Source organism: Rhincodon typus, chromosome 26, assembly GCF_021869965.1.
Source record: "Rhincodon typus isolate 14 chromosome 26, sRhiTyp1.1, whole genome shotgun sequence".
Lineage (NCBI taxonomy): Eukaryota > Metazoa > Chordata > Chondrichthyes > Orectolobiformes > Rhincodontidae > Rhincodon > Rhincodon typus.
The window spans coordinates 3,080,222-3,095,058 of NC_063357.1; the positions used below are offsets into that span (position 1 = coordinate 3,080,222).

At 42.9% G+C, this 14,837-nt stretch overlaps 1 protein-coding gene across 3 annotated transcripts in view; it reads right to left on the reverse strand.

The window, feature by feature from the left end:
- The window catches only part of LOC109913100 (protein KIAA0100), a 61,741-nt gene that overhangs the window by 35,078 nt on the left and 11,826 nt on the right, over window positions 1–14,837 (reverse strand). For 2 of the 3 annotated variants that reach the window (XM_048612769.1, XM_048612770.1), the window contains 8 exons: window positions 12,491–12,611; window positions 11,098–11,210; window positions 8,857–8,924; window positions 8,258–8,385; window positions 4,987–5,105; window positions 2,031–2,194; window positions 1,263–1,554; window positions 572–777 (listed from right to left, as the gene is read on the reverse strand). In XM_048612769.1, coding sequence (XP_048468726.1) covers window positions 572–777; window positions 1,263–1,554; window positions 2,031–2,194; window positions 4,987–5,105; window positions 8,258–8,385; window positions 8,857–8,924; window positions 11,098–11,210; window positions 12,491–12,611 — 1,211 coding nt within the window. Of the gene's footprint in view, window positions 1–571; window positions 778–1,262; window positions 1,555–2,030; window positions 2,195–4,986; window positions 5,106–8,257; window positions 8,386–8,856; window positions 8,925–11,097; window positions 11,211–12,490; window positions 12,612–14,640; window positions 14,708–14,837 lie in introns of those variants that run through there. The other variant, XM_048612771.1, reaches the window with a different exon arrangement.

Genomic DNA, 14,837 nt, shown 5'->3' on the forward strand with positions numbered 1-14,837 from the left:
CCAAATAACATTGAGGCATCATTGAAGAGTTAAGGACTGTGAAACCAACCCATCTAGTTTTGTGAGCTGGCATCACAGAACTGCGTTCCTCTGACTATTTTTTCCTTCCACTCAATATGTGTGTTTTTTCACTCTGTGTGCGCATTTGTGTGTTTCATTGGGGTAAAGTTTAAGTTACATAAACTAGAAATCTTGTTCTTCTGATAAAGTTCAGAATGTGACAATTAATAGTTATTTTCTATTGTCACTGAAGGAACTTGACGTGGTTTGATTTTATCCTGGGTAACAGTCAGTCAGATAGAAACTGGGATTTTCATTAGTTTCACTGAATATTCAAATCCGTGGTGACTCCAAAAAAAAAATGTAGCTTGAGCTCCAGTGCACTATCCCAGTGAGTGTGACAAGAGGCAGACAGACAGACAGATGAAAGAAAGGGAAAAAAGGTAAAACAGACGATAAACTTGCTGATTTGATTTTGCGATTTCAAGGTTTCACTATATTTCTCGTATAAACAGACTTTGATGGATTGGCAGCTGTTTAACTGCCTCATGCTCAATCCTGGATTTCTTACCTCGAACGACCAACCATGCATGAAGAAAGCCATGGAGAAATGGGACATAAGGAGGAAGGGGTCGGAACTTGCTGAGTTGCTGGGCCGGAGCTCCATACTCTCTTTTACAGTCTTCACCACTATGAGTGACAGCCTCTCCACCTCACAGATTAAGTTATCTGTGCTTTTATCAATGGAGAAGGTTTTGACTCGTAAAATGCTGGCACCTGCATGACAGAGCAGATTAAACAACTTATGCATCAAATGTAGGATTTCAACACCCACCCCTCTGCAGCAAACCTCCTGATGGTATTGTGGGTCTTCCCACAGCGCATGAACTGCAGCAGTTCAAGAAGGCAGCTCACTGCCACCTTCTCAAGGGCAACTAGGGATGGACATTAAATGCTGGCCCAGCCAGCACCACCCACATCCCGTGTATCGATAATAAAAAAAATCCCCTGAAATTCCGCATCCCTGGATGCATTCTGGTGAAACTTTTCCAAACCCTCTCCAATGCCTTCACATCCTTCCAAAAGTGTAATGGGCAGAACTGGATAAGATACTTAATTTGCAGCCAAACTAGTATAATCCAATGTGATCTGATTGAGAGACAGAGCAAGTTCCAGCTCTGAAACAGCCATCTCTTGCTCCTAAAGAAAAAATCAGGAATCAAACAAAGATTATAAAAGAAACACGATCAACTCGAACCCACCTGTGGTGCTGGAGAGAAAGAAGAGAGCGATATCTTCCAACTTAACATTGATCTTAAAGAGATAGATGTCCGATCCACCAGGAGAACCTGAATCCAGATTTACAGGTGTGCTGTCAATCTCCAACCTCTCTCCCCAATGCTTCTTCCTTCCTTCATGAATCAGTGACAATACTTTGGATAAGCACTCCACTGCTGTGTCTGAGATCTCCACCTGCAGCTCACTCATTGTGCCATCTAGGTTTACAGAGTTGGCAAAATCCCCAATAAAAGACTGTGCCTGACTGTAGCTCCCCTAGAACCAGAGATGGGAGAATCAGATGTTGGCTCAGCATGAGAACAAGACATCCCAGCTTCATGCAGTCAATTTACCCAACGCCCACACCCTTCCTGATTGCCACACACTGCAGCCAGACAATTATCACCAAATCACAGGGCCATATATCTCAGTCACTTTCCTGTTTGTCAGCGTGATAGGTCACAAACACCGTCTAATCAAGAAGTACAATATACCCTGATCACTATCGAATCGGACAACTCAAGTATGCCTTGGTTACTACTATCCAATCAGACAGTGCAATATGCCCCAGTCGCTATCCAGTCAGCGTGCCATGCTCTGGTTGCCATCCGATCACACAGACTGAAACAATCCATATACAATCCAATGATACAAGGATCTTACTGCTCTGTCCAATCAATGTGACCCCCACCCACAAATCCCCTAGCAGTGAGCCCCAGTCCACCACACACCCTGTTCAAACGGCATCTTACCTGCAGTGTTAATGACTCCAAAACAAGAACATCTCCCCACACATGCGTATTGGCTGGAGAGGGGGCTCTCGGAATCTGTGACCCCTCACCCGCCCTCCACCAAAGATTCTTCACTGCCAGGTTCCCACGCCAGTGAGAACTGTGGGTCTTCAGGTGTTGGGTGTCTGTGTGACAGCAGAACAAACCGTTGTTATCACCACAAGTCTCATATGGTGCATCAAATCCAGAGAACAAAAATGGAGTGATTATCTACAATGTCAACAGGGCTTCAGCAAGAAACGTAATGAAAACACTGAAACACAGCAAACAAAACGGCATGGAATCTACAGCATACATCTCCCAAGCTGTGAAAAATTGTGTTCTTATGGACTGTGTTTCTACTTATTCTCAACTGCATTCAGAATCTTACAGTGCAGAATAAGGCCATTTAGCCCATTACATACATTTTGGCTCTTTTGAAAGAGCTATCCAATTAACGTGATACCTCCCTTGGCTCTATCTCCAGAGCCTTGCCAATGTTTTGGCTTTTCAAGTATTTATCTAATTCCCATTAGATGGGTGAATCTGCTCCATCACCCTTTCAGGTCATTCCAGGTCACAGCACGTCGCTGTGGGTTAAGTATTCTCCTTTGTGTCTCTGAATCTTTTCCCAATTACTTTAAAGCTCTGGTTACCCATCCTCCTGTCAGTAAAAACATTTTCTTCTGACAAACTCAATTTACATACCTTCTAAAATTCAACAGCTCTTCAATGAGCATATCCTAATAATAAGATATTCAAATTAATTATCTTATTTTGTTTTGCCTTTCTTGGAGCAGGTTGAGGACAAAACACTATCATCACAGGCTCGTGTGTCATCCTTGTTCAGTGAGTCGCCCCCTCACCTCTGAGTCAGGAGGTTGTGTGTTTGAGTCCCTGGGGGATTCTTGAGCACAAAGTCCAGGCTGACCCTCCCATGCAGTACTTGAGGAAGTGTTGCACTGTCGGGGGCTCAGTACAAAAGGGAGAGCCGCGTTGTCGGAGGCTCAGTACAGAAGGGAGAGTCAGGCTGTCGGAGGCTCAGTACTGAGTGGGTGCTGCACGACTGAAAAGCCAGCAGGGGAAATGCTGAACTGTCAGTTGGCCAGTCCTGAGGGCGCAATGCACTATCTTGAGGGTATGGGCTGAGGCAATACCCTGAGAGAATGCTATATTGTCAAAGGATCTGTTTTGAGGAAGTGCACTACTAAGGAAAAGTACGTAATGAGGGTGTGCTTCATATTGTTAAAGGGTCAGTACTGATGAAGCATCACACTGTTCTGACTTGAATATTACACTTGAGGTCGAGTTTAAACAGCAAAGATTTCAATCTTATTTGTCCCTTTGTTAATTTCCTTTCCATTTCACACACCCTATTGTACGCCTGGGGCTGATGTCCAAGTTCCACATGTCCTGGCATTCACGGTATTCACTTCTCCTTGTATGACAGCATCTTGTCATTACAGCTTTAGCCTACTCTCTTTCAGGTCAATATTTATCCTCCAGATCCCACAAGCCCCAGCCACCACTGGCAGCACCAAAATAACATATCACTTAAAGGATTAAATAAAACAGGAAAAACATGGAAGTAAAAAGACAGGGAAACAGCAGAAAAGGATAAACCAAGACCAAGTGAAACAGGAAAAACAAAAGGAGAAATTAAAGCAAATAAGAAAGAAAAACAAAGGAGTGGAAAAGTGAAAGAGAACGAAAGACAGACAGAGGGATAAATGAATATGGATTAGGAAAACACACAAAAGGGGAAAAAAAAACAGAGTAAAGGAGGAGAGAGAGATGCAGAGCAAGAGTGAATAACTCAGCAGGGAAGAAATGGAGAGGGAAAAGGAAAGAGATGGTAGAGAAAGCGGCAAAGGAATCATAAATGGGTGCACAAAGAATGGGAGAGAAAGGCAGTAGATGGGCAGACACATAGAAAGGAAAACATAAAGCAGGAATACAGCAAGAAACAGGGGATAAAAAGGGAAACACAAGGAGGAAAAGAAACAAAGAGAGACAACCAGCAATGTCTGAAGTAACATATCAAGAAACTTTCATCTGTGTGTGTTTTATGGCAAATTTTGTGTTATGAATTTTGTCATGCTGCAGCTGGTGAAAGCATGTAATTATGGTGTGACAATTTACGTAAGCAGCAGCCATTATATAAAAAGACATAATAGTTTCTCCCAAAATAGGGATTAATGTATGACTTAAAAGATGAACTAATATTCATTTACTCAGCATGGTCCAACTATTTCCCATTCCCAAATACTCCTTCATCTAAATGGTACAATAGTAACATATTTGTTTCTAGGTTGGTAGTCCAATAGCCTAGACTAATGACCTGGAAATACAAGCTCAAGTCCCACCATGACAGCTGGAGAAATTTCATTTCTGTTTATAAATTCATTTGCAATTTAAAAACAAAACTCATCTGAGTAATGATCACCACAGAACTACTAGATTTTTGGGTTAACTGGGAAATCTGTCATTCTCATCCAGTCTGCACCATAGGAGATTCTTGGCCAACAGCAATATAGTTGACTATTAACTGCTCTCTGAAATGCCTCAGCAAGCCACTCAGCTGTACCAAACTGCTACACTTGCAGTGGTTCAAGGAGGCAGCTCAAAACCATCTTCTCAAGGGCAATGAGGGTTAGCAATAAATATTGATCTTGGCAGCAACACCCACCACCTGTGAAGGAATTAAAAAGTTCCTGTCAACAAGACTCTGATGTGGAAGCAATACCCTTTGATGAGCTCTGAGCAACACAGGAAATCCAGTCATCATACAAGGCTCAGGAATATACATGAATAAACATTTCTCCACCTAACCGATGTGATGCAAAGAAGCAAAATTAGGAAGGGGGTAAGAAAGTGGAGATTTATGGGGTAATGTAGCAAAGGTCAAGTGAAAGCAGGCTTTAAGGAGTAGTCTTACCTGCAAAGACAGAGTCGAAGCCCAGTGCAAACGCAGGTACATCGGGAAACTGGACAGAGCTGCTGACATTCGACAATGAATAAGTGACGCTGATGGGGATTCTCAGTAAAGGAAATTGCCTGATTAAACACAGAGCAAAACTACAGTAAAGCTAGAGTCACAGGGAGTATCATTCACAAAGCAAGGATCAGCGATATCTATTCAACTGGGACTGGGGGAACGGTTATTCCTTTCCACTGTGCAAGGCAACGGGACTAACATCAGTAGAGATACAGTCAGAAGGGTTACTGAATGGCGGTATGAGGATATTGACACATTGTCAGACGAGTGACTGAGTGACTGAGCTTTTTAAATTTTTCATGGGACGTGAACATCACTGGCTAGATCACCATAAATTGTCTATTAGAACAGGTGCAGGCTTCTGCACTGTGACAGTTGTGACTGTATTCCTAGCTGCCCTAGAGACAGTGATGGTGAATTATGTTTTGAAATGCTGCAGTCCATGGGCTATATAGGGACATCTGCAATTCTGTTAGGGAGGGAGTTCCAGGACGTAAACCAACAGTGAGGGAATGGCGATATATTTCCAAGACAAGTCACTGTGTTCTTGGAAGGTGGTGGTGTTCCTATGCTCCTGCTGCCCTTATCCTTCCAAATGGTGTAGGCTGCAGGTTTGGAAGGTGCTGTCAGACATGCCTGAGCGAGTTGCTGCAGTGCATCTTGTAGATGGTACTCACTGTGTCACTGTACATTGATGAAGAGAGTGAACGTTGACAATGATGGATAGGATACCAATCAAGCAGACTGATTTGTCCTGGACGATGTGAAGTTTCTGAGTGTTGACAGAACTGTACTCATCCAGGTTAGTGTTCCATCACAGTTATGCAGTGTAGTTGGTAGACAAGTATTAGGCAGTCAGTAGACTGGTTGCCACCACAGAATTCCCAGCTCTTGTAGCCACACTATTTATGTGGCTGGTCCAGTTCAGTTTCCGATCAATGGTAATCTCCAAGGATGTGATAGTGGGGGATTTAGCTATGGTAAGGCCACTGAAGGTCAAGGGGTGATGGTTTGGTTCTCTCTTGCTGGAGATGGTCATTGCATGGCATTTGTGTGGCACATATGTTTCTCACAACTTATCGGGCCAAACCTAGACTTGTCCAGGTCTTGCTACATAAGGACATAGCCTGTTTCAGTATCTGAGAAGTGCTGAATATTGTGCAAACTTCAGCCAACATCCCCACTTCTGAAATTATGGTGGTGGAAATGTCTTTGATGAATCAGCTTAAGATGTTTGGGCCTACAACACTACTCCAAGGCACCCGTGGAGTTATGCCTTTGGACTGAGAAGTTTCATCTCCTACAACCGCAACCATCTTAGTCTGTGCTAGCTACACTCCACTTGCAGAAAGTTTCCACTTAATTTTCATTGACTCCACTCCTGCTGGATCTTTGATGCCATTTTTATTCAAATGTTGTCTTAATGCCAAGTGCAATCACTCTAATTTTCCATCTGGAGCTCAGCTCTTCTGTGCATTTTTGGATAAAGCCTGTAATGGGGTTAAGAAATGAGACGGTGGAACTGATCAGCTATGAGCAGGTTATTGCAAAGCAAGTACTGCTGCATTTTTTATGATACATTCCGCCACCGTGCTGATGAATGAGAGTTGACTGATCAGACGTTATTTGGCCACAGGCTGGGATATCCTGCTTTTTGTGTATTGGCCATACATGAGCAATATTTCACATTGTTGGGCAAATACCAGTGTTATAGCTGTGCAGACACAACAGCTTGGATAGGGGTGCAACTAGTTCTGGAGTGCAAATCTTCAGTATAGCTTGAATGCTGTCAAAGCCTATAGCCTTACCAGTGCCTTTGGTCATTCCTTGACATCACGTGGAGTGAACTGAGTTGGTTAAAAACAGGTATCTGGAAAGCTAGGGGGACTCCCGAGGACATTGAGATGGATTTTTAAAATATTTATTCATGGAATGTGGGCATCGCTGGCTGAGGCCAACTTTATTGCGCTTGAAGTGAGTGACTTGTTCAGGCCATTTCAGAAAGCAGTTAGAGTCAACCAGATTTCTGTGAGTCTGGAGTCACGTGTTGGCCAGACCAGGCAAGAACAACAATTTTCCACCCTACAGGACAATTCCTTCAATAAAGGGCATCATCCACTCAGCACTTTTAGCTGAAAATTGTTGCAAATGCTTCAATCATATCTTTTGCACTGAAGTGCTGGGCTCACCTATCATTGAATATGGGGATATTTCTGGTGCCCTGTCTGCCCGTTAATTGTTTAACTAGGCAGTCAGTTGGCTAAGTTGGCTGGACGGCTGGTTTGTAATGCAGAGTGGTGCTAACAGCATGGGTTTACTTCCTGAACTGGCTGAAGTCACCGTGAAGGTCCCACCTTTTTGACCTTACCCTTCACTTGAGCGATAGTGACTCCCACATTAAACCACCACCAGTCGTCTCTCAATAATGGCAGAACAGCCCTATGGTCTTCTAGGACTACGGTGACTTTACCTTTTAAATGTTTACATGTCCACCATCATTCACAACTGGATGTAGTCAAACTTGAATCTATTCCATTGTTTTCAGAACTGCTTAGCTCTTTCACTTCCTGCTTTTACTATTTCTCATGCAATAGTCTTCTTGTGTAACTTCACTAGGTCGACACCTCATTTTCAGGTATGCCTGGTACCCTCCTGCGCTCTTCATTGATGAGGGTTGATCCCCATTTTAATGTCAATAGTTGAGTGGGGATATGCCAGACCATGAGGTTACACATCAGGTGAGGGGTGGGATGTGGGGTGGAGAAGGCTGGGTGACCTGTAGGTGGGAATCAAAAGGAGGCTTCCTGGACAATGTTGCCTCGATGATGTGAGACTTCATGGAGTCCAGAGTGAACGGTGATGAATCCCAGTGCAATTCCCACCCGAGAGCGTACAATTGACAGGATTTTATGGTCTCCGTCAGATTGGCTTTTAATTCCAGATTTTATCACTGAATTCAAATTGCACCATCTGCCATTGTGGAATTCAAACCCATGTCCCTAGAGAATTAATCTGGGTCTCTGAATTATTAGTCTAGTAATAATAGCACTATGCCTCTGTCTTCCCCTGATAGTTGTGAAGGAGCTGGATTAACATCAGTGGAGGCACAGTCAGTAACAAAAACCATGGGGAAGGGGAGATGACAGAGTTCCTGTGTGATAATCTTATTAAGAAGGATAAAAATTCAGAAGAGTGAGAGTTGGACACAAACCTTTTAGCTGTAAATTGAGCATCTGTAGATTTTTCTGAAAGGGCCAACCAGTGCGAACACTCAGAGTGCCGGTAGTGAACAGCGCAGGTATGGATAGTGATGGAAGCAGAAATATCGATGCCTGTGATCTGAAAAACACAGGAAACTGGAAGCAACTTCAGATTTATGGTTTATTAAACAAATAACACCCACCCACCCAGTGAGATGCTGAGAATTGTGAAGCACAGTCTGAAAGGGCCATGGAAACAGATCAAACAGTAAGGACAACAAAAATGGAATTGGAGGACCGGCATATTTATTGACACAAACACTGTGGAACAAGCTCCTGGGGAACAGAATTCCAAAGACTAACAACCTTCAGCGAAGAAATGGATCTTCATATCTCCTTAAATAGCCCAGTGGCAAATTTAGTTTGATAGAGCCTCCTACAAGCAAAGGAAGCATCCTTTATAAATGCAAGTTGTTGATGCTGATATCAATCTTCAGGCAGATGCGGCACATATTGGGAGTGGAATGTCAGGAGTCTGTCATTTCTGCCTGCACCCATATTGAAAAACAGCTCTAAGGCTACCTGCTATCACCATCCAAGTCTCACTCACCTGCAAGGAGCTGCTGAGCTGGCTCAGGCTCAGTATCCGCTGGCGACTCTGAGACAACAGCAGTCCATCTAAAGGCAGGGAGAGAGAGAGAACAAGTAAATAAATAGCTGACAATGTGCTGAGAACAGATCTGCTCCGCTAAGTCAGAGGTTCTCCACTGACTCCTTCCCACCTGTAGGCAATCCAGTAGGAAGGCTAATGGCACGTTAGTCTTTATTGCAAGACGATTCAAGGATTTGAAATTTACAACAGGAGTAGCAACGCCTTGCTTCAATTGTATAGGAGCTTGGTTGGACCACACCTGGAGTACTGTGTACAGTTTTGCTTTTTCTTTTAATCTCAAGGAAGATATTGTTGTCACTGAAGGACTGCAATAAAGTTCTGTCAGACTTATTCTCCAGTTGGAGGGACTGTCCTTTGATGAAAAATTGGGCAAACAGGGCCTGTATTCACTGGCATTTTGAAGAATGAGAGGTCACTCCATTAAAACCTACAAAACATTTAAAAGGGATAGACAGGGTAGATGCAGGTAAGATGTTATCTGGTTGGGAATCTAGAATCAGGGGGCAAAATTTAAAAATAAGGGGGATGCAGTTTTAGGATAGAGATGGGGAGAAATATTTTTAACTCAGAAGGGGGTGAATCTTTGGAGATCTCTATCCCAGAGGACTGTGAAAACTCCATCTTTAAAGTTTATTTAAGGTAGAATTTGATACATGTCTGATTATCGATAGTGTAGGTAAAAAAGCACTGAAGTGTTCAATCAGCCATGATCCATATTAAATGGCAGAGCAGGCTTGATGGGCTGAATGGCCTATTGCTGTTCCCAATTAAGTGTGACACAAGAACTTTAATATTCTATAATACCCATCATAAGTTAGTGCTGATGAGAAGAAACTTTCAATATTTTAAGAATACATGTCAATGGTTCCCAAACAATTTCCTGGTATCACTCACATTTTTATGCCCTGATTTCATATGACCCCAGAGTGAAAATTGTGAGGGGGAGGGTAATGAGGGTCATTGGGCATGGTTGGAACGCAAGGAGCTAGAGCAGGGAGATTTGGTGCAAAGGCAGGGCTTCTCCAATTAAACACAAGCAACTTACTATACACACATTTGTTTCGCAGCAGCAACTGGAGGGAACTCTCGTGGCATAGTGCTGGTGTCCCTACCTCTAATCCTTGAACTGGTTGATTAAAAATATCTGCAGCAGCAAATGAAGCCTCAGAGAGCAATATATTAGGTCACACACACCAACAAAACAACCCACAATCATTTGAAGGGATCTCACAACTGTTAGCTTTCTATCCCAAATCCTTCCTTGTTTTTTTTTTCTTAATTCATTCATGGGATGAGGGCATAGCTGGCTACGGAGGATTTATTGCCCATCCCTAATTGCTCAGAGGGCAGTTAAGAGTCAACAACATTGCTGTGGGTCTGGAATCACATGTAGGCCAGACCAGGTAAGGATGGCAGTTTCTTCCCTAAAGGACATTACCAGATGAGTTTTTCTGACGGTCATCATTAGATTCTTAATTCCAGATATTTATTGAATTCAAATTCCACCATCTGCTGTGGCAGGATTCGAACCCAGGTCCCCAGAACATTAATTGGGTCACTGAATTAACAGTCCAGCGATAATACCGCTAGGCTATTGCCTCCCATTGTACATCTCATCATGTGGAGGTGTCACCCCACAGTATGGAAAGCCCCAATCACGTATTTATTCACAGATGTCGATGCGTCAGGTACATTTCTCTCTCCCCTCTCCGGTAAGACAATCAATCTAGTGGGCATTGCATGTCAACTCCCACCAGGGCTGCCTCTCATTCACCTCCAGCTGAACACAGCACCCGGGGGGGGGGGGGTGCCCACATCAACCAACCATAACATTGGCCCTTCTTGACAAGTATTTGCAAATTACACCACACACACACACAGAGTCACAGAGACAGACACACCAGTTTGACAGCCACTGCTTTAAACCGTCTGTGTGGTCAACAAATATCATTGCATTAGGTCTCTTGGGACAAGACACCTCTCTGATGGGTACCATGACAACTGGTGCCACGCAGCCTGACAAAATACAGCTCCTCTGATGGTCCTCACCTTCTGCTCTTCTAATAGATGTTAAACAAATCAGCTCGACCCTGGAGGGGCACTGAAATAAAAACAAAATTCAAACGATCAACAGAAACTTAACAAAATTAAACTGTGACCTCCAGGGGTCACCCTTACTTTCTAGGCTTAGCTGGATTCTCATGGGTGGCAGGATAAGATGGGGCATTATCCGATAAAAGTCTTCAGGCTCATAGTGGAAATGAAACATCTTCAAGTTCCAATGCAGGTGTCTGCAAAAAAAACAAGATGGCAGCAAATTAGATCAGCAGCATTAAGAAGGGTGGGCACACAACCAAGAAACACAGCAGGCACAAGGAGGTCCGAGGTTGTAGACTTGCTTGCTGAGCCGGTGTGTTTCGTTGCAAACGTTTCATCACCCTGCTATGTAACATCGTCAGTGCGCCTCCGGTGAAACATTGATATTCTGTCCCGCTTGTTATTTATATGCCTCGGTTTGCTGAGTTGGTTGGCATCACTTCCGGTTCTGTTTTTCAGTGGTTTGTAAATTGGGTCCAGTTCAAAGTATTTGTTGATGGAGTTCTGGTTGGAATGCCAGGCCTCCAGGAATTCCCTGGCATGTCTCTGTTTGACTGGTGTTATTATGGATGTGTTGTCCCAGTCGAATTCATGTCCTTCTTTGTCCGTGTGTATTGAGATCAGTGAGAATTGGGGGTCGTGTTTCTTCGTAGCTAGTTAGTGTTCACGTATCCTTATTGTCAGTTTTCTTCCAGTCTGTCCTATGTAATGTTTTTCACTAAAAAAAAAACAGAGCTGGAAGTAATACCAATCACCCCAGTAAACTGAGGCATATAAATAGGGACAGAACACCAACGTTTCGCTGGAGGCGCACTGACAATGTTACCTAGCAGGGTGACGAAACGTCCGCAATCGAACACACTGGCTCAGTGAGCAAGTCTACAACCTCATCCACAACCCGAGCTACAAATCCACATCAATAACAACAAATGTGAGCTCACAACAGCTATGCCTCTGTAACTAGCACGGTCCTCTCTGAAACAATAGGTTCAAGACCCCACTCTACTGGCAGAAGGACGTAATCTAAGCCAATATTCTTAATGCAGTTCTGAGGGAGTGCTGCATGGTTGGAAGTGCTAATTTTCAAACGACAGGGTCACACAGCACAGAAACAGACCCTTTGGTCCAACTCGACCATGTCAACCAGGTTTCCCAAATGTTAAATCAAGGCCTCAAGTGCCCTCTCAGGGAGTGTAAATTATCCCATGACAGTGTTGGAAGAAGATAGGGAATTTTCCCTTGTGTCCTGGCCAATATTTATCCCTGGATCAACATCCAAATGATCTAAAGATGTTCACATTGCTGTTTGTGGGATCTTGGTATATACAATTTGACTGCCACGTTTCTTGCACTATAACAGTGACTACACTGCGAATCAGCTGTGAAATGCTTTGAGATATTCCAATATTGTGAAAGACTCTATTGAGTAACAAGGTCTTTTCATTCTTCCACCCTGAGCGGTGTGTGTCTGTACCTCTGTTGACTATTCAAAGAAAGCGTAATGCTCGAGTCCTCCATCTCGAGGGATATGTCTTGTGGTAAGTAGTCCATGAATGTGGATCTAGTAGCTTTGACACCAGTTGCTTCACCATCATCTGTATCAGTCGTTGAGACAGGGACAAGAGGTGGATGGAATTAGGTTCTTCATGAATATGTCACAGTGCATTTCAATGTAAACTCAAAGGAAACGTTAGGCAAAATCCTTATACTGGATCATTCATACGCAAATCTCTCATGCTCATTTTATACAATATTGTTTAGACAATGATAATGAGGGCCATTTGGCCCTTGAGTCTGCTGTGGTATTCAATAAAATAGACAACTCCACTTTTGTCATAACCCTTGATTCCCTTGTAGATAGATTTATCATCTAACTTGGCCTTGGATTATGTTCTACTAGTCTTCAATGTTCTCTGGGGAAGAAAATTCCACAAACTAATGACCCTCTACGAAATAAACATCTTCCTCATCTCTGTTTTAAATGGTGGTCCTTTAGTTTTGAACTGTCTCCCCCCACACTAGGCTCTCCCATGAGGAGGAATTCTCCCCACATCTACACTGTCAAGAATCCTACATCTGTTTTGCCAATTAATACAAACTCCAAGTTCTCTAATACCCTTGATTAACAAAATTCTATCAATCTCAGATACAAAATAACTAGTTGCACCACAGCATCTCCTGCTTTGTATGGGAGAGAGTTCCACACTTGTACAGTCTGTTATAAGAAGAACTGTTTCCCAACTTCTTTCCTGAATGGCTCAGCTTTGATTTGAGGATTATTTTTCCCATGTCCTAAACTCTCTAGCAGTAGAAATTGCTTATTTTTCTTTCCATCAGGAAAACAGACCATTTGGTTCACCAAATCCATACTGACTCTTATCGTCCCTGTATGAAAAGAAAAGTGTTGGACCAGGAATGTAAGCTCAGAATTTTTTGGGGGTGGGAGCGGGGCAGGTTTTAATATAATAAGACAGGAATTTGCCCAAAGTAAACTGGGAACAGCTACTTGTAGAAAAATTTACATCACAGCAGTTTGAGTCTTTCACAAATGAAATACTGACTGGGAGTAGATAATGATCAGGAAATATTGAACAGAGTCATGGACTTTTATCTAGAACAAAAAAGGCTGATGGGCTGACCTAATAGAGATCCTTAAAATTCTGGAAGTTTCAATTGCATAAATATTTAAAAATTTCTACTTGCAGGTGAAACCAGGACTAGGATCATAAATATTAGATATTCAGTAATAAGTCCAATCAGGATTTCAAGAAACATGTTTTAAGCAGGATGAATGTGGAACTCACTCTCACAGGAAGGACAAGGTGAATCAACATTTATAAAAGGAAGGAGCTGGATAAATGCATGAGAAAGAAAGGAATAAATGGATATGGTGATGGGATGAAATTAAGAGGCAGAGGGACGAGGCTCGTGAAGAGCATAAACATCATCATGAATCAATGACTGAATGGCCTGATTCTGTGCAATGGATTAAATAGGAGGATGAATGAAAATGGGAGTCACATGGAAATGTGAAGGGGCTGGTAAATGTAATCAGCACGATCTACAGTCACAGAGTATTGCAGCATAGAAAGAGGCTCTTCACAGTCACCATTCTGTCCACTTGTCCTGTAGTCCAAGGCTTTCCTCCTTGCTATTTACTGCATCACTAATTTCTGTGTCATCTGTAAACTGACTGATCAAGCTTCTTACATTCATCTCTAGATCACTGGTGTACGCAACAAATAGCCAGACACCCAGCACTGAACCCTACAATGTGCCACGAAGTACATGCTGTCAGTCATAAAAAATCCAACTAGTACCCTATGCCTTTAAGTTGATTTTGGATCAAAATTGCCAAATTGCCCTGGATCCCATAGGCTGTTAGCTTCTTGACCAGTCTCCAACATGACACCTTGACAAAAATCTTATTGGAACTCCATACAGACTATATCCACTACATACACCTCATCACTTTTTCAAAATAAAAATTAAATTTTTAGACATGATTTCTCCCGACAAAGCCATGCTGATTCTCCTTGATTAATCCTTGTCTCTCCAAATGGAAACTAATTCTGACCCTCAGAATGTTTTCCAAAGTTTCCCGACCACTGATGTTAGACTCACTGGCCTATAGCTTTCTGGTTTATCCTGACTGCCTCTCTTCAATAATGGTACCACATCAGCTGTCTTCCAATCTTTTGGTCTTCTCCTGTGGACAGAGAGGATGTGAGAATTAATGACACAGCCCCTACAGTTGCCTCCCTTGCCTCTCACAGCAGCCCAGGATATACCTCAGAGATAGCAGGAACTGCAGATGCTGG